At 32.7% G+C, this 20,001-nt stretch overlaps 1 protein-coding gene and 2 long non-coding RNA genes across 4 annotated transcripts; 2 read left to right on the top strand and 1 right to left on the bottom strand.

Moving 5' to 3' along the window:
- Positions 1-5,246: 5,246 nt before the first annotated feature.
- LOC111986230 (UPF0481 protein At3g47200) lies at positions 5,247-6,674 on the top strand. The gene has a single exon (XM_024017865.2). The coding sequence runs from the start codon at positions 5,247-5,249 to the stop codon at positions 6,606-6,608; it is 1,362 nt and encodes a 453-aa protein (XP_023873633.1). The 3' UTR covers positions 6,609-6,674.
- Positions 6,675-7,738: 1,064 nt separating this feature from the next.
- Positions 7,739-9,875, bottom strand: LOC136071321 (uncharacterized). Of its 2 annotated transcripts, XR_010632600.1 has the most exons (4): positions 9,617-9,873; positions 8,757-9,076; positions 8,003-8,074; positions 7,739-7,825 (listed from the first exon to the last, which is right to left on the bottom strand). It is a non-coding gene; the product is annotated as an uncharacterized LOC136071321 (long non-coding RNA). The 2 variants fall into 2 exon arrangements; XR_010632599.1 differs by lacking the exon at positions 7,739-7,825 and having other exon boundaries at positions 7,863-8,074; positions 9,617-9,875.
- Positions 9,876-15,374: 5,499 nt separating this feature from the next.
- On the top strand, positions 15,375-18,060 carry LOC136071320 (uncharacterized). Its single transcript, XR_010632598.1, has 3 exons — positions 15,375-15,459; positions 16,251-17,226; positions 17,346-18,060. It is a non-coding gene; the product is annotated as an uncharacterized LOC136071320 (long non-coding RNA).
- Positions 18,061-20,001: the final 1,941 nt, after the last annotated feature.

Below are 20,001 nucleotides of genomic sequence, written 5' to 3'. Positions count from 1 at the left end.
CAGGCATAACTCGATTTTCTAGGAATCAAGTATTTCATTGAAACTCGATTTTAGGTAATCGAGTATCGAAACAGGGGTAGATCCCTATGTATTTTTGAAATATGGGCAATTTGCTAAATAAAAAAAAAAAAAAATTAAGGGCAAAAGCCTAGAATGTCCATGTTATAACTGATTAATTAAATCCACTTTTCAGTTCAAAAACAAAAAAAAAAAAAAAAAAAAAAAATCCACTTTTCGCGCGACCAATAGTCTTATAATGTGTCTTATTTCTGTTAATCATGCAAGTTTAACCGCACTTATTAATACGGCACCGTTTGATTGAGATCTTGTTCTTAGATTTTTTTATAAGAAAAGTATAAATTGCATCCTCTTGCTCTTATACTTTTCAAAATTTGATTTCTAAACCGACAAAAAATTTTTTCTCATTGGGGGACCCAGAGCGTGATAAAGTTTATAAAATGATAGGAAAAGAGATGACGTAATGATGCTATAGAAATGTTGACGTCTATATCATGGCATGGTGGCACTTGCAGCACTCTTATTTTTATATATATCTTATAGGGTAGCTCATTTGAACTACATCAGAGAGTTAATACTTGATAGTTTGCACTTACAGAGTGTTACAGGCTCAATATTGTTTCCGCTGCTAAGTACCTACACAATTAATAACTGAGGTACGCTTTCATAACATTTCCAAAATTTAAGTTCCTTTGTCTATCTATATATATATATATATATATATTTTTTTTTTATGTTCTCGTTATAATTAGCAACCGAAATAATCTTTTTTATCCTAAATTTTTAATTTTTCAAATAGCACCATCCAACTATATATAGCCGCTGAACTTTAACGCGCGTGCAATATAGCATGTCTTGCCTCTCACAAACTATATAATAGATCCTGAGATTCTCAATCAATATTGAGCGTTGCGTTCATTTACTGTATTTTAATTCGTAATATATAATTTTTTTTTTTCCAGTGCCTGTCTTTTTCAATTCTTTGAATTAATTTTTAACTTTGATTTGGTTAAAATGTTGATATAAATATCACCGCCTTTCCCGAATTTAGGAGATGTTGTCCTAGTTTTAAATCTTCAATGCCAGTACCATGCAAGAATTATTTGCTGAATTTTCTGCCAATATTTATTAACGGACAATAACATGTGTTCCCCCTCACAAACTTTAATTATAATAGTTGCTCTGATTCTCAATTAAAATAATAATTTTAGCATGATAAACTCTCACACATTTTGCTACAAGTATCTTATAAGATAAACTGTAATTGATTGTTTGTTACTGTCACAAAAATTATAAATCCCCCAGTTTGTCACTGTCTTTTAATTCGTAATTTCTATTGTATTCTGTTTCCAGTGTTTGCCTTTTTCTTTCAATTAATTCTTAGCTTGAATTTGCATTGGAATGTTGATACAAATATCACAAATGAAAATCATTGGTCTCATTTTTAGTATTTCATTTTAAACTCCGTAATATGTCATGTATCTAGTCTCTATCTCTCTCTTTTCTAAATTTTTGTTATTTTATATTAAAAGATGTGTAACAATATGTGAATGGTGAAGTATAATGTGAGCACTCATGGTATAATAAAACAATTTTATACTCTCATTAAACAAAAAAAAAATTATTTATTCAGAATATCATCACCTTTCCCTTATCTAGGATAGATAGGAATTTTACCAATCTTTTCCCCCGTATTCTATTATTTGGAAGGCATTTGAGATGCAACTTAGAATTTGATTTTAGGAGAGACAAAATTATTGTTAATCTATTATAGGTTTTTTACACATGATAGTTATTTTATGATATGTTTTTTCAAGTCAAGTACAACTTATATAAATTATAATATTTTGGTTAATATAAATTGATAAAATGAAAAATTATGACATTTTAAAAATTATATATATATATATATATATAAATAATTGAAACTTGATAGTAACTAAACTTTTGAGTTTATTAGATAATCAATTTTATATTTACTATTTATATACATATCTAAATGTTAAAGAATAGGTAATCAGTTTGTTAGTTTTTATCATTTTTGAAAGGCAATGATAATTTTGAGATTAAAACTCAAACCATGACTTGTCACTTTTGGTGAAAGGAACTTGTTATCTCACCAAGGCCCTACATCTAACCCTATTTCAATTTATGTTTTTTTAATTTAATTTTATGTTTTTTTTATTTTTTAAATTTGTCTTCTTTTATTGGTGATTAAAGAAACTCACTGTTCATCACTTTTGGTGTGCCTATTCAAGTCTCTTTCTCTTGGAAATATCCACTCCTCTGCCATCTGTCACTTATGATCTTCTCATCTTCTCTGCTTTTCACATCTAAATGGCAGAACATTACATTAGATCAATCAATTTACTTTTATTGTATATTTCTCACTGACTAAACTCTTGAACTTCCTTGAATGCAATCTTGAGCTAACATGCTTTAGATATTCAAAAGATCTCTACAAAATAATTAACATCCATAATGAAAAAATAAAATTCACTTGCAATAAAATTCACATGTAAAATTTCTTTAAAATAAAGTTTGGGGTGTTACAATCTAGTCCATTGATAATATATTGGAAAGAATATTATTAATCTATACATAATTAAAGTGAAAGTTCAACAATTAAACTAATCCGTTTTAATTTTGTGTTACACTTTCTTAAATTAGATTGTAAAACTACTCTAATTTTATACCAAGTATCCATAGAATTTTAATACTTCCAATTCGCTTAGAGCATTCACATCATCAATTCATGCATAAAACTCTTTATTTTATTATAAGAACCTACTTTTACTATTTTACTTAATCACTTTTTAAAACACATCATTTTAGATGATTTATTCAACATTCTATTTTATTTATATAATCATTTCTCATTTTTCATATTATTTTTTTTTCTTTTACGTCTCTCTCTCTCTCCCCGTTTATTAGTAATTGTTTCTCTCCTCTCAACCCTCATGTCTCTCTCATCTTAGCTCTCTCTTCCAATGTCTCCCTCTAAGATCTCTCATCTTAGCTCTCTCTGTGGCAAACAAAGAAATCTCTCTCTATTGCACTTGTTAGAGAATATGAGACCTGAAGAAAACTGTGTGTGTATGTGTGTGTGTTTGTCTCGAAGCTCATCGTTGTCAAATCTCTCTCATCTAAGTTTAGATGTTCCACCACCATTGGGTTTGGGTCTCAAAGACAAGTGGATTGTTATGTTGTTGATTAGGTTTGGGTTGATGGATTTTTTTGTTGATGGTTTGATTTGTGTCTTAAGATGATGATAGGAGCAATTATCATAGAGTGAATGTCATAAGTTGGACTTTTATTGTAAACATAAAAGTTAAAATAAAAAACTATTATGGAATAAGTTTATGCTTTAATTTATACTAGTTTGTAGTTTCATGCATATGCACGGGTACAATTTTAAAAAATTACAATTATACAGTTTAGATTATACATTTTTTTTTTTAAAAGATGTTCAAATTGTACATGCTATTAGCTTACACTTTTTTTAAACCATACATTTCTAAAATATATAATAGTTTCTCATTATATATATAATTTAATTGGTTTTAGGCTTTTCGTTTTTGGCACATAATAATTCAAATACTTAAATGGACACGTAGCGGAAAATTGGACTCCAATCAAAATCCAATTTAGAATCTAATTGGATTTGGACTCTTCGATTTTTACACTTAATAATTCATTTGACATAAAATAAAAAATTAAATGAGGCACGTGGCTCAAAATTAAGAATCCAATTAAAATCTAATTTATTTTTCTCTAAGTTTTGGCTATTAATACATATAGACTAGTGTGTAATCCCGTGTATATGGATGGGTACTGTAGGGACTCAACCTGGATTGGACCCAGAGTATGAACGGGTTTTCAGCCCAACATGCCCAAACAATAAATTTGTAGAGAGTGGGTCGAAGGTTTAGGCGTTGGCCGGCGTTCACGAAGCACGAACTCTTTTCTTTTATAAAAGAAAATACTTAGAATTATTTACAACTGGGGGGTGCTCCTCAGCTCATGGCCGAGGAGGCATTTTCTTCTTTTTTCCTTTTTTCTTACCCCTCCCCCCCTTCTTACTTTACTCACTCCTCTTATATAGTCTTCATCGTCCTATCTCGTTCTTCCATCTGTTGATCATCCATTCGCCTTTCTTCTGACCGTCCGTCCTATCAGAGGCCTTATCAGCACTCAAGTGGTTCACACCGATCAATGTCGCCCTGCTAAGGGGTTATATCCCCATTAATGCGGCCAGAGGGGTTAGGTGAATGCATTAAGTGTGGAGGTGACAGCTTGCTCTGGGCTTGTCCCTTCCCAAAATTATCCTTAGTATGCCGAGCATGAAGAGATCCTCGGCGTGGATCTAAAAAAGAGTCTTTTCCTAATTTTAGCCTTGGATGGTCATCCTTCCTTGGCGTGGGCCTTGGGCCTACTACACGATGGGCTGAGGCTATCAGGCCCACTGGCCCCACAGGTACAATTAAAAAAAATCACAATTCTAAGGTTCAAATCATACATGGTAATAACTTACGCATTTTTTAAATCATACATTTCTAAATTATGTAATAGTTTCTTATATATATATATATATAATTTTATTAAGTTTAGACTCTTCGATTTTTGCATCCAATAATTCACTTGTCACAAAAATTAAAAAAATTAAATGGACACGTGGTGCATAATTTAACTCCAATTGAAATCCAATTTAGAATCTAATTGGATTTAGACTTTTTGATTTTTACACTTAATAATTCACTTGACACAAAAATTAAAAATTCAATAGGACACGTGGTGCAAAATTAATTGAGAATCTAATTGAAATCTATTTAGATTTTTTCTAATATATATATTTATAGAGAGAGAGAGAGAGAGAGAGAGAGAGAGAGAGAGAGAGATTATTTTATAAAAGTTTTATCAACTAAATAAAATATTATGCTTAAAAATTTACATTCCGATTTTCGTCTTCTTAATGACATGAATCTAAGTGAAATTAAGTCACTAGATATTAACATCAGTTTTCAAGAAACAAAAAGGCAACAACATCATATTATACCATAGATATCTATACATTACACGTGGATTACATAGAAAATTTCTTGTAAATGTTTTTAAAGCTAAATTAGCTATAGTGAGCTTGTGCATCACGCAATTCATCACCTAGTGTTTCCAATGGTAATGGCTAATTGTGTTTTTTATCAGGAAATTTAAGGAAGACAACTCTATAGATGGCAGAAGCAGTGAGTATAGAAATTCAACAGGAATTAAATGCTTCAAGAGAAATTGAAACTGAAAATACAGAAAGTCAAAAGGAAGCAAACATTTCAAATGAAAACAAAAGTCAATATGAAAGGTTGGTTAGTGCCCTCGGAAAAATGATTAGAAGGCCAGAGCCTTCATTTTCATTTGAGTATCGCATCAAAAGAATTCCAGATCACCTTCGCAAAGTGAATGAACGAGCCTACACTCCTATGATTATTTCAATTGGCCCTTCACACCACTTCGACAAAAAATTACAACTCATGGAAATGTTTAAAGTGAGGTATCTCAAGAGCTTCATTGCACGGGCTAACATAAACTTGGAGAATTTAGTAAGCACTATAAGGGAGACTGAAGAACGCATTTATTGTTGCTATGCAGAGGCTTCGCTTGACATGGACAGAGATGTTTTTTTGGAAGTAATTCTGGTGGATGCCATCTTCATTATTGAGCTTATCGTTAGAAGTGTTTTTGGATGTTCGGAAAGTAACAATCTTTTGATAGCAGACCAAATGATACCTATCGTATATGACTTGGTATTACTTGAAAACCAGCTTCCATTCTTTGTCCTTGAGAAACTATTCAACCTTAATCCCAAATTGTCAAACATCTCTTCTTTAATTGATCTAACTTTCAAATTCTTTGAGCCTTTCAATGTTCGAGAAATTCCCCCCAAGAATGTGAAAATAGAACACTTCACCGATCTGATTAGAATCTTTCAGCTACCACAACCCCAGAACCTACCGAAAAGACGAACTGGATCTGAAATTGTTACACTTATGTACTCTGCAACACAACTGCATGAGGCAGGAGTAAAGTTTCAGGTGAATTCAAGCAAATGTTTACTTGACATAACATTTAACTTCAAAAACGGAGTGTTAAAAATGCCATGCTTAGAGTTATATGATGGGACCGAAGCTCTTATTCGAAATGTAATGGCATTTGAGCAGTATTGTTTTGGGCAAAAAATATACATTATGGATTACTATTATTTTTTGGATTGCCTTGTCAATACTACCAGAGATATAGATTTACTTTGCGATAATGGAATTATACGAAATTATCTGGGAGACAACGAAACAGCAACATCTTTGGTCAACAAGCTTAACATCCATGTCTCATTGTCAGGCATAAACCCAAATCACAACTGTATCTTCAAAGAATTGAACGACTTCTATAAGAAACCTTGGCACAAATGGAAGGCAACATTAAGGCATCAATATTTCAGCACTCCTTGGAGAATTGCTTCTACCATCGCTGCTATCATCCTGCTGATGTTCACATTCATACAAACAGTATGTTCTATCATCCAAATAGTGCCTATTGTTTGATTGCTTCTCAATAAATTTGTGCAAGTGCAGTGTATGCAATGTGTGGTTAGTACGTGGACTCATGAAGAGTTTAGATTGCTGCAGATTTCATATCTTCCCTGATTGTCATCTACTTTTTATCTAAATAAAGCTTGGATAGGATTGTTATCTGCTTTAGTTTGGATACGATTCATTGTATAAGTGTGATGAGAAATTTTACTTCTATGGCATTTCCATTTTCATTGTCTATCGCATTTCTTTTTCAATTTTTGTAAGGCGATATATATGAACATTGATGGAGTTAATAAAAGCTATCAGATATATTTACCAAAACTTAGCAAGTAATTATTGCTGTGAGAGGATTGGTTTTCGCTCAAAGTAGACCAACGTTGTTTCATACCATTTTCTATACAAACCAAGCAAGAGGGTTTGAGATGTGGAAGAGCAATGGTCATGATATAATTAATATGAACAAATCAATATCAATATATTATCTAATCTAATCTAATCTAATCTAATCTAATCTAATACTATATATAATAGCAGAAGCTTTTAATAAGGTGCTGACACGTTAGCAAAATGACACCCTTAAAAAATCAACACGTGTACAATTTTTTCTTTAAAATTTCGCACGGTGCGTCTGTAAGACTCACTTTCAAATAAAGCAGCCGCACGTTACAACGTTTGGCCTTTTAAAATCTGTCACGCTTAAAAAAAAAAAAAAAAAAAGATTCACTTTGTGAAAACACTGTTTGGGAGCCTCTTGGTATAAAAAGAAACCAACCGCTTAAAACACAAAAAAAGAAAAGAAAAGAAAGATTCTTCACGGAGAAAGGGGAGAGAGAGAAAAGAGAGACAGAGAAATAGAGAGGCAGAGAGAGTTCTCCGTTCCCTCGCCAGACTTAGAGCACCGGTGCAAGCAGAAAGAAAAATCTATGGGCATCAACACCGTTAGGCTATATATCTGCCACCATCAGATCGTCGAAACCGGCTCCGGTACGTTTTTCTCTATTTTTTTAGATTTGGGTATGAAATATTACTTTTTATTGAGTTTTTTTGTTGGAAAGGTTTAGATTTGATTTTGGTTTTGATTCCTTTTTGTTTCGGGCTTTTCAATCAACAAAATGTAATCCAAAATATCAGATAAATAGAGGATAGTAAGGCCGTCCTAAGGTGAAACAAAGTCTACAAAAAGAAGCTGAAGTAATCATTATAAGGAAGTTGATCACAAAGCATGACTGCAACAAAAAAACACATAACAATTTTACAGGTTAGTTGAAAAAGAATCATGGAATGCATTTTTTTTTTAATAGAAAAAGCTGTCTAAAATATGCAAAAACAGAAGAAATTCAAACAACGAATACATAATAGACAGAATTATCAGATAAACAAAGGAAAAATTAGGCTTTCCTAACCTATCAGTTTGTTCCAGCAACTCTGCTTGCAGATTACTCAAGTTTTGTACTTGACAGAGAAATGCAGCAAATCTGAATTTCAACAAAATGACAGGGTAAGAAGGTTTTCTATAATTTCAATAACACAGTGTCTAACAATCTGTTGGAAGGTGTATAGTAATCAGTTGGTTATCAATTAATTTATTTATTTTTCAAAAACCCAGTAATTAATCCAAAAAACCATAATTTCACTTAGAAAAAAATTATAAATTACTATACACTCTAAACTTTCAGATTTAAAGATCCAAGTATTAAAATCAAGGGCGAAATCCCTAATGTTACTAAAACTTAAAACCAAAAATAATAATTTCAGACCAAATCATCCATAGAGAGAGAATAAACCCATCATTACACACTCTAAACTTTCAGACTTATAACCATCCAAGTTGAAATTGGCCATTAAAATCAAGGCAGAATCCCTTATGTTACCAGTACTTAAAACCGGAAATTATAATTTTTCCATAGAAAGAGAGATAAACCCATCTATATTTCAAAAGGAGTCAAAGAAGAACCCTAGAAAATTCGGTATGGAGAAAATTTTGAAATACAGATATATTGAAAAGGAAGATGGTAATTCTTGTAGTACAAACATCTGGTTTTAAACTAAAAACATATACATATTGGAGATTTAATATGCTAATTCGAAAAGGAAAAGCAATAGTGAAAAGTTTCAGAAAACCAAAACAGTATTTGAAGAAGAAAAGAGTACGCTAACCTTTAGAAAAATTTTGTTGCAGAGGAGAGATGAGGCAGAGCAGCAGATCAGATGGCGATGGCCAGCCATCCTCTGTAACGCAGTAGCGCTAAACATCTTAAAAAAAAAAAAAAAAAAAAAAAAAGCACCCAAAAACATTTAATCTACTAAAGAGCATATTTAAGAATTATAACCTCCTCAAAAATTTCTGTCTCCTAAATAGGCCTCCGCCATCCCCTTCATCGCCATCATCAAAGTAGATCATCTTCATCGCCATCGACATCACCACCACCATGATTTATTTTCTTTCCAATATCTCCACTACCTTCGCCAATTGCAGTCTGGAATTCCAAAAGTATTAGTCATGTTGCCCAAGACAATAAACAATTCACATCGCAATATGTTTAAACCAAATTGAAGCAGTAACTTTCAGTTAATTGGTTAAAGGTGTTTTAACGCTGCCAAACAGATCAAAAGTGTTTTCCAAATCAAAACCGGTTTTCCAAATCAAAACCCCCCCAAAAAAAAAAAAAAAAAAAAAAAAAAACTATGAACGTAGATATTAGAAAACAGGGAAAGGCTTAGTGATATCAAAATAAATCGAAAAATTGAGAAAACAAACATTTTCATGGAGAACCCANAAAAAAAAAAAAAAAAAAAAAAAAAAAAAAACTATGAACGTAGATATTAGAAAACAGGGAAAGGCTTAGTGATATCAAAATAAATCGAAAAATTGAGAAAACAAACATTTTCATGGAGAACCCAAAAGCCCGAAACAAAAAGGAATCAAAACCAAAATCAAATCTAAACCTTTCCAACAAAAAAACTCAATAAAAAGTAATATTTCATGCCCAAATCTAAAAAAATAGAGAAAAACGTACCGGAGCCGGTTCCGACGATCTGATGGTGGCAAATATATAGCCTAACGGTGTTGATGCCCATAGATTTTTCTTTCTGCTTGCACCGGTGCTCTAAGTCTGGCGAGGGAATGGAGAACTCTCTCTGCCTCTCTATTTCTCTGTCTCTCTTTTCTCTCTCTCCCCTTTCTCCGTGAAGAATCTTTCTTTTCTTTTCTTTTTTTGTGTTTTAAGCGGTTGGTTTCTTTTTATACCAAGAGGCTCCCAAACAGTGTTTTAACAAAGTGAATTTTTTTTTTTTGGTTTTAAGCGTGGCAGATTTTAAAAGGGATTTTTAAAAAAATAACTACAAAACCCAAACAATATTATTAGTTAGACAAAGTTTCAAATATATTGCATTTTTAACAATTCGACTTCAGAGGAGTCGATTTTACTGTTCATATGCCTATTTTTTGCGATTTTTTTTACACAGAAATCGACTTCAGCGAAGTCGATTTCTTCACAAAGAAATCGACTTCAGTGAAGTCGTTTTCTATACAGAGAAAACGACTTCACTGAAGTCGATTTCTTTGATATGCCCAGCCCAAAAACTTACCGATTTTTTGTGTTCTTCCTTTCCTGCGCCTGGGTTTCTCCACTTCCAAGCCCCAAAAACCCATGAAGAACGAAGAACGAAGTCCCCATCGGTCACGAACGAAGAACCCAGGCGAAGAAGAACGAAGAACCCAGCGAAGAAGAACGAACCCAGGCGAATGAAGAACGACGGTGTTGCTGGGTTCGTCGGTCAGAATCGGCGTTCGTCGGCAAGAAACCCAGGCGCCTGGGTTCGTTAGTTCTTCGTTCTTCATTCGCCTGGGTTCGTTCTTCTTCGCCTGGGTTCTTCGTTCTTCTTCGCCTGGGTTCGTTCTTCATTCGCCTGGGTTCTTCGTTCTTCGTTCTTCGTTCGTGATCGACGGGGACTTCGGTCAGACTTCGTTCTTCATCACACAAAAATCATTCGCCTGGGTTCTTCGTTCTTCGTTCGTGACCGACGGCGCCTGGGTTCTTCGGTCTTCATCACACAAAAAGCTTCGTTCTTCATGGGTTTTTGGGGCTTGGAAGTGGAGAAACCCAGGCACAGGAAAGGAAGAACACGAAAAAATCGTGTAAGTTTTTGGGCTGGGCATATCAAAGAAATCGACTTCAGTGAAGTCGTTTTCTGTGTATAGAAGACGACTTCACTGAAGTCGATTTCTTTGTAGAGAAAGCGACTTCGCTGAAGTCGATTTCTGTGTAAAAAAAATCGCAAAAAATAGGCATATGAACAGTAAAATCGACTCCTCTGAAGTCGAATTGTTAAAAATGCAATATGTTTGAAACGTTGTCTAACTAATAATATTGTTTGGGTTTTGTAGTTATTTTTTAAAAAATCCCATTTTAAAAGGCCAAACGTTGTAACGTGCGGCTGTTTTATTTGAAAGCTGTATACGTGTCAGCACGTCCTTAATTGTAGGCGCTCACTTTCTCTCAGCTTCGTCTATTATATATATATAGATTTTAATTTAGTGTAATGTTAAAATAGAATATCTGATATATAGCGTATTGTAAAATGAATAATTAAAATTGATAAAGTGGGTTTTGATGTGGTAAAATGGTATTTGGCATAGCACACATGATGTGAATGCTCTTAAAACTCCCATTATCGGCCTCCATCATGCTTAGGTCCACACAGGTAGTGCGAGCTATTGCATCGGAACCCACTTTTCATTTTCCATAACTCAAACAACTCAAGATTTGGATTAAGGATGGTGGTGAGAGTGGGTTTGCAAACATGAAGGTAAAACTAGTTCGACCATCTGTTTCCTCTGGTTGTGATATGGGATTTAGATCTGGGTTAATACAACAATTAATTATCATAGAAAAATCAAAACACAAAATCAAAGATCAAATTGGACCTACTTGACTTATAAATGGTTTCTTAGAGATTTTATCGTAACACACGGTCATGAGCCAACAATCCAAAGATGCGAAAAAGCTAAACCTCTGCACCACCAAACCAATGCTTCATACTGTTACCAAATCCACAAAGACAAAAACAGAATGTGATCGCATTCGATGGCTCTTGTTGCTGTGTTTTACCTTGCGATCTTGGTTTCTTGGATTTTCGTTTAATTTCTAAAATAATTTTTCATCGATGTGGTGGCGGTGAGATTGGTTTCTGATTTTGGGATTTCTAAAATTTCTAATTTTCTTAAAACAACAAATAAATAAATAAATGTTAAGTTTTGGCAAGTCATATGTTGAGACCTGATGTGTCAATCTATTTTTCTCCAATAACTGACATGGCACCTTAATTTTAATATTTTTATTAGTGAATTAATGACTTGGTATAATTTGAACCACTTATATCAAAATGAAAGATTAAGATTAAAATAACTTTACGTAGTAGAGTACGCTAGGAATTCTAGAGGATTTTGATTTGTCTTTTAATTGTTGTTTTAACTTTCAAATCGTTCAGGATAAGGATTAAAATTTAGACCGTTTTGCTTAAATGGTGTTTAAAGTTTAAACTATATTTCAGGGAAAAATGCCAAAAGACCTCCTAAACTTTGGAGTAGTAGCCAAAACCCAAAAGACCTCCTAAACTTTTATTTTAGCCAATTTACACCTTAAACTTTACTTAAAAATAAAAAATAAAATAACTTACTAAGTCAAGAAAAACAACAACCTTACAAATATACTAGTGCAGCCAACCCATATCCTGGAGGTGTTTGAAAAAATAAAAAATAAAAAATATCCTCTAGACTCTAGTATGGACAAAACAGACTTCTACTTCTACTTACATAATCCATGCCTTACTCTTAATGCGGGCCTTGCTTTGTAAAGCATTTTGATCAAATCTAAACTTATGGAAATCCATGGCTTTGTCGCCCAGATTGTTATGATCTTTTCGATGTACCATTTCCTTGTTGGGTTACACTTACACATGCATCGACTTCAATTTACAACAGAAACACATGCAGGGTTAAGCAAATTTAGGGTGACCATTGTGTCATCCCACCGGTGGATCAAATGGATCCATGATAATATTTGAAGTGACTAACCCATTTCACTACCCAAAAAAAAAAAAAATTGGTCTACAACCCGTTTTTAAAACACGGCTATAACTCCTAAAAACACAACTATAGCCGCATTTTGTAGCGTTGCCTATACACCATGGCAATAGACAGACTTGGAGACCTCGAGTCGAGTGGAGTCTACAGCCTTGCCCAGTAGCGGAATTACACATACAAGGATCCTTTATAATATTTATAATTATTAAATATTTTTTAAGATATAACTTATAAAATTAGGAGTTGGCACCTCAGCACCGAAAATTCTTAGTTCTGGCCTCGTCCATCAACTTGTGGATTTGGATTCAATATCATGTGTTCTCGTGTAAGATTTATGTTCCAACATCAATTATAACATACCATGTATTTATGTTTATTCTCTTTATAAAAAATTAAAGTTTAAAAATTTATAAAAATAAAAATTAGACATATGACATACCATAATTAGAGTATAAAATGAGATTGAAGATTTGTGTTATGAACTTAGTATGTCAAATGAGAACCAAGCCAAGAAAGTCATCATTGACTCCAATATAACCATCCATGCATGCACCTAATTACCAAACCAGTAATTCTAAAGAATATCCACTTGTCCGTTCGTAGTTCTTCTTGCCTTGGAACAAAGACAATGTTGCTAATAAAATAGAGGTATAAAAGGTTGATGCTTAGGGGTGAAGCTAGGATTTTTTGTTTGGGGGGCCAAATTTTGGTATTAATATATTAGTTTCGAGTCAAGATAAAACATCCTACACATGCGTAAACGTATATACACAAATATAAACTTTAATATTTTGAACTTAGAGTAAATCATAATTTATAAATTGTATATAAAATTAACAACTTTCAAATATATATATTCACAAGATAATTTTTTAGAAGAACTTATCATCTTTTAAACTTCAATTAGTATACAAAAGCTGTCTAATTTGATATTAAACATGTACAAAAAACGAATTAGAGAAAACAAAAACTACATTGTTTTTATAACTACTAGACCAATTGACAAATTCTATTGATTTTTAGGAGTATTATCGGATTAACTCAAACATTTGGGGGGCCAACTTCAATTTTTGTAGCTAAATATTTAAAGTTTTAACAATTATACATAATATAAAATAATTTTTTAAAATTTTCGGGGGCTATAGCTCCGCCCCTAGATGTCTTGCTCATATAAAGTTAATTTAACATTTTCACGCATATGGGGAATTGAGAAAGCATTTCTGCATTTAAAAAATAATAGCCATCTTGTTTCTGGCAGACCTTTGAAGAGTCCAAATTGATTATAAATTTTAACCCCTAAATGACTAAATCCTGATTTCATCGTCACTGTCTAACATATATTATTATTTAGTCCACTTGTTGTTTGCCTCATGTGAAAGGGAGGGTGGACACGTTACCTTGCTTGTAGACTGGAATATGGATGACTAGCCCAAAATCCAAGTGAAATCATTATCGAGGCATGTTTGAATGTATGAAAAACTAATGTTTTATGTGAAATTCGCCATTTTTTTTTTTTTTTGAGATCGTAATCATCTTACGTAGAAAACTTATTATTTTATATAATAATCCTACTATTGCAACTAAAAATTTTATTATTTTATGCAAAATGAAGTCATTCATATATGATGCAAGATCATATTTGCAACAATTAACGTAAAATCCTAACTTGATTTATGGTAATAAAGACCTTAAATTTATTAATACCATATTAATAAAAAGTTAGGTTTTAGAAGTTGTGGTTGATCCTACTCCTCCAAGTGAAAATTATATTAATTATCTCATGGAGATTGCAACATTGTTTCAAGTAAATATCATATTTAATTACCAAATATACTATTGACACCTCCTCATACACAAAGTGTTTGGGGGTCTAGGAGAGAAAGGGTTTGAGTTGCCGGGTTAGCAGCATTTATAATTATTTCTCAAATAAAATAAAAAAAAGATAGAAATAACAATTTAATCGTTCTTATCAACTTTTCATTTATGGCTTCATCATTTTTTTTTTAAAGGTTTAATTGTTGCTATCAACATTTTTGTCTTTTCATCAAGTTGAATGATTTTTCCCTGCTCACACTCTTGATTTACACATTTATAATCACCATGATTATCAAGTCAAGTCGAAGTCTTGATATATTAGTCAAATATTCTAAATATTTTTATTTGAAATTCTAATATTCAAGTGACGGAATGCATGTATTTTGAAAACTTATATTTTCCATTATTTAAAACTTCTACCAAAAATAATTATTGTGTATGTGTAATTACACTTTTTTTTTTTTTTGAATATGTAATTGCATTTGATTAGGAATTTCATTTTCTTCCAGTGCATTTGTTTTGTATCTCCACGCTTAATCTGAGATTTTATTTTTTTTTGTAAGAAAAAAAAAAATTCCTTCTAGACATTTTTAATTGAAAAACTTATATCACGAACCTTTTTGTACAACAAACTCTAGTAAGCTTCCAATCAGATTGACAGAATCTGATTGATGGATCATGCGAACCCAAGAAAAGTCATCATTGACGTTGGAGTTGATGGTCGATACAACCATCCACGAATCTAAATCCTCTTTCCTTAAGAACAAAGGCATAGTCGGTATTAAAAAAAATGTATATAAGGTTTTTTTTTATAAATAATATATTTTAATGTTGATATCATGTTCATGATAAACTTAATTTAACATTTGCATGCATNGGGAGGACCAGCAGAACATTAACAAGTTTGGAAGATTAAACAACCGCTTTCACGAGCTTGAGGTTGAAATCAAAGTTGCCAAGGTATTGTTATGATATGGGTTTTGCTCCATTTTCTTATTTATTTATGATTTTAGCATACGAGGTTGTTAAAATAGGTTTGGATTAAACTTGATGTGCTTTCATTTTGTGTTTTTTTTAAATGGTTTGGACTGTCTTTATTTTTACTATTTTGGGAATAGAACATTGTCACTTTCTATTTGGAAATGTTAGTCACCGACTTTGTTGCATAATTTGAGGTGGGTTTCGAGAAATATTTAAAACCCAACTCTAAATTTTGGTTTAATCTTGATGGGTACTGATTTGACTTTTTATTGTGATCTGGGATTTTAGTTATTGAGATTTTTGTGTCATTTTAGCTGGGTTTTGGATTGATTGTGTTTGAAACTTAAAATTTTGTTATTTTAAAATTGTTGCTTTGATTTGATATCAGACTGAAAGTTAAGAGGATTTGAGATCAGATTGTGATTGATGGCTTTGTGGAATCACCCTGCTTTTTATAGCAGAAACTGGAATAATTTATAGTGCCTAATATCATGCCAATATTGAAAATTTATCCTTTCTTCTTTTGTCACAAATAATGTGCTGCATTCTGTTATTTTCGAACCCTGTAGATGGACATGCAAAGTTGTTCATGTATTTTCTTAAGTTCATAATAATATAAGTTTTAATTTCCCTTTCAGTTTCAATTGTGCAGGATCACTTTTATTAAGTTTTCCAAAAAAAAGAAATCCTAATAATGTAATTTCTTCTATTAAATTTGACTTCTATTAAATGACTTGTTTATTATTGATTTTTCCCCCTTGGTGCTGTAGGTGGAAAATATTGGAGCAACTTTCAGTCTGGAGTTTGGAAATGGAAGCTCTTTTGTAATTACTTTAGTTGTACATAGAGTTTTTCAATGCTTATTGGGAAAGAAAAAACTTTAGCCCAAGAGGCGTGATGTAATGATCTATAGGGGTCTTCTTTTGCTATTAGAAAGACTCCAGCCACTTCACTTTCATGTTATTCCCCCAGTTATCACTAGGATGAAAATGGTAGTGGCTTTAGAAGGCTCCAAAAACTACTTGTTTTCTACGTGGCTTCTAAGGCACAATGAGTGTAACTAATCTGATAATTGGGAAACATTCACTCATTCATACTCGGCGAAAAGGTTGGAAAATATTAAAGAACTTAATCCAATTGAACTCAAACTCCTATTCCTCAAAACAATTCATTACATAGAGTTTCTATTAATGGAGTCAAGTTCTTTTCTATGCCACTACCATATTTGACAATGTTTTTTGTAATTTAGCACGCAAAGCCAAAAACCATGAAGCTAAATGATGAACAGAACACGGATAAACTTAAGAACAAACCGGGACCCGACCCGAGACCCGGAAAACCGACCCGATTTTTCGGGTCGGGTGGGTTTTCAGACAGTGAGACCCGATTTTTGTCGGGTCGGGTTTCGGGTCACAGTAAACCCAACCTGACCCGACCCAGTATCAGTCCTACTATGTAGTGATCGTAATATGCCCATGTAATAATTTTAGAACACATTTTGAGCCACACCAAATCCACAAGAACCCAAACCAAGGCCCTTTATAAATGTAATCCTTAAACCCATAAAAAGAATATTCCTTAGTAAGTGGCACGAAGGACAATAAAATAAAACCCAAAATTACAAGAGGCCTGGCTACTACTATAGTATAGAAACATCCTTCAACTAAAGTGATATTGTTTGCAGAAGTTGCACACCGTAATTAATCAAGGTCCTGATCCTGGTCCTAGTTCGACTTCTTGACATTGGTTCGTTCCAATAATATCATAGTTATAAGTTATAAAATATATAATTTATTTTATTTATAAACTGCAGTGCACTAGAATGAAATTCTAATCCTAATTGTGGTCTCAATTACTTGTTGTAGATGCTCATCTTAGGTGGGTCAGACACTACATCTATTAACTTGACTTGGCTCCTGTCTTTATTATTAAACAACCAACATGCTTTAAAGCATGCCCAAGAAGAGCTCGATCTCAAAGTAGGAAGAGAAAGATGGGTGGAAGAGCATGATATAAATGACCTTGTTTACCTCCAAGCCATAATCAAGGAATCCCTGCGCTTATACCCACCAGTCCCTCTGTCTGTCCCACATGAGGCAATGGAAGATTGTCATGTTTGTGGCTATTACATTCCAAAGGGTACTCATTTTTTTTGTAAATGTGTGGAAGTTGCATTGAGACCCAACAATTTGGGAGAACCCTGAAGAGTTTTTGCCAGAGAGGTTCCTCACAAGCCATGCAAATGTAGATGCTTCAGGTCAACATTTTGAGTTCATACCATTTGGTTCTGCGAGACGATCCTGCCCGGGTTCAAAATTTGCTTTCATGTGTCACACTTGACACTAGCTCGCTTGCTTCAGGGATTTGAGTTTCAAACACCATTGAATATGCCAGTGGACATGATTGAAGGCCTAAGCATTAACTTGCCCAGGGCAACTCCTCTTGAAGTTCTCCTGACTCCACTCCTTTCCTCCAAACTCTATCAAACCTAGACAAATATACAAACAATGCTTGCCCAAAGTATCTGTAGTGTGCACCTTATTTTGAAATTAGTTTACCTTTACATCTTTCTATTTTTCTTGTTTACAATCAATAAAGTGGGTTTGCTTCATGAAATGCTATAAATTTTATTACAAAAACCTCATAAACTAATGTAATAATTATTAGATGTGATTGATGAAACTTTCCTTTCAATAACATAGTAATAAATAAATAAATGTTGATTTCCTTTTTTTTTTAATATAATTGGTGACACATTAGTTTGTATTTCTTCTCTACTATCAATGGGGACAAACAATTCAAATTTCAAAACATTCACAATATCAAGCCAAAGCAAAAATCAATCTTAGACCTATCTATATTTATAATATATTATATGCAAACTATATAATAAAATTTGGATATCACAAATTGTGTGGAGCCAAATGGATATACTCTCCTTATCATGTGAACAAACTCTCTACTCCTTAGTTTATTGAAAGTGATACTCTCAATTTGGAATGGATTCATTTTATAAAGTTGTTTTTTACAACTATATTTTTATGTTGGCTTTAATTTCATATCAAATTTTATTGTATTTTTGTTCAATCATTTCTCTATATTTTTTGTGGGATTTAACGTAAGGATTGTGTGTGAGAGTTTGGTGAAGATCTATGAAAAAGGAGATTTTATGAGTAGCTCACGACTAGCTCGCGAGTGCCAAACCACGAAAGGCCATGTGAAAAGCACATGTTAGAATCTAAAAAGTCTCATGCCAAATTGGATTTCGCAAGTCACTTTGCAACTCAGGCCAAGTCGCGAGTAACCCGCAAAACTCACTACCTGAAGCTTTTTAAAGTGTGTATATCTCATACCTTTATCAACTTTATATAAGCCCTCATTACCCACAAAATTTTATGGAGTTTTTCCAAGGAACTTTTGAGAGAGAAAACACTAGCTACACACTTGAGAGTTAGAGATTGTATACCCACAATCATCTACACTATTTCTCTAAAGTTTTCCTCTACTCCTACATCTCCATCTTAGCCCAAACATTTACCTCACCCAATCTGAGTGTTGAGAGAAGTTTTGGTGCATATGAGAAGTATTGGAAGAAGCCATCAATTAGCGGATGCAATTTGGAGCTAATTGCAGGATCCAGATAACTAGTGAAAACATGGCTCCATAAAGTTCGTTGGTAGTTGGAACTTGGAGGGTTTAGGTACATTAGGTAGATTAGGCTTGAAGGGTCTTTTTGATTTTTGTGTACTCCAACTTTATTCATTGGTGGATCAATTTCAGCCTGAAGGACCATAGAGAGGTTTTTCATCAAGTACTTCGGTTTCCTCTTCGATAATACGTCTCAGTATTATCTTATATTTGCATCTCTCTTCCCTTACTCTTTAAGCTTTATATTTATTGTTGTTGCTTGTAGTTATGGCTTAAAGAGTAGTTTTGGTTATTGCGTATCATTTACTCTTGTTCTGTACTTAAATAAATTAGAGTAATAGCAATCAAGCCGTGTTTTTAAAATTTGGGATCTAAATAAGTTATAGTATTTTACACTATTTGAGTCTTCATATTTTATTGTTCAAATTAAATTTACAAATCTAAAAAAGTACAGAGTGTCACATCATTACAATTTAAAATGATATGACAGTTTATACAATATTATATCTACAAAATAAAATTTTAATCGTAAAATTAATGAAATGGAGAAAAATTCAAATGGAAAGGATTATGTTCCTTACTTTACATACTTAACATTGTCATACAGTGTGCTTCATCATGTGTCTCACTCTACAAGTATATTAAAATTACTATGATAGTCGACTATAAGTGATACAGCATTAATAAAGTTTCAAAAATTCTAAAAATTAAAATTCTATTACTACAATTGAATAGACCCCATATTTGAGTGTCAAATTACAATTTATCATGTTATTTAATCTATTCATCAAATAGACATACTATGGTAGTATGGTGTGCTTCGTCATGTTTCTCACTCTAACACTATCATACAATGTGCTTATATGTAATATA

Source organism: Quercus suber, unplaced genomic scaffold (genome assembly GCF_002906115.3).
Source record: "Quercus suber isolate HL8 unplaced genomic scaffold, Cork oak 2.0 scaffold_302, whole genome shotgun sequence".
Classification (NCBI taxonomy): domain Eukaryota; kingdom Viridiplantae; phylum Streptophyta; class Magnoliopsida; order Fagales; family Fagaceae; genus Quercus; species Quercus suber.
The sequence above is the reverse complement of the archived record's forward strand: the minus strand, read 5'-3'. Positions and strand labels throughout refer to the sequence as shown.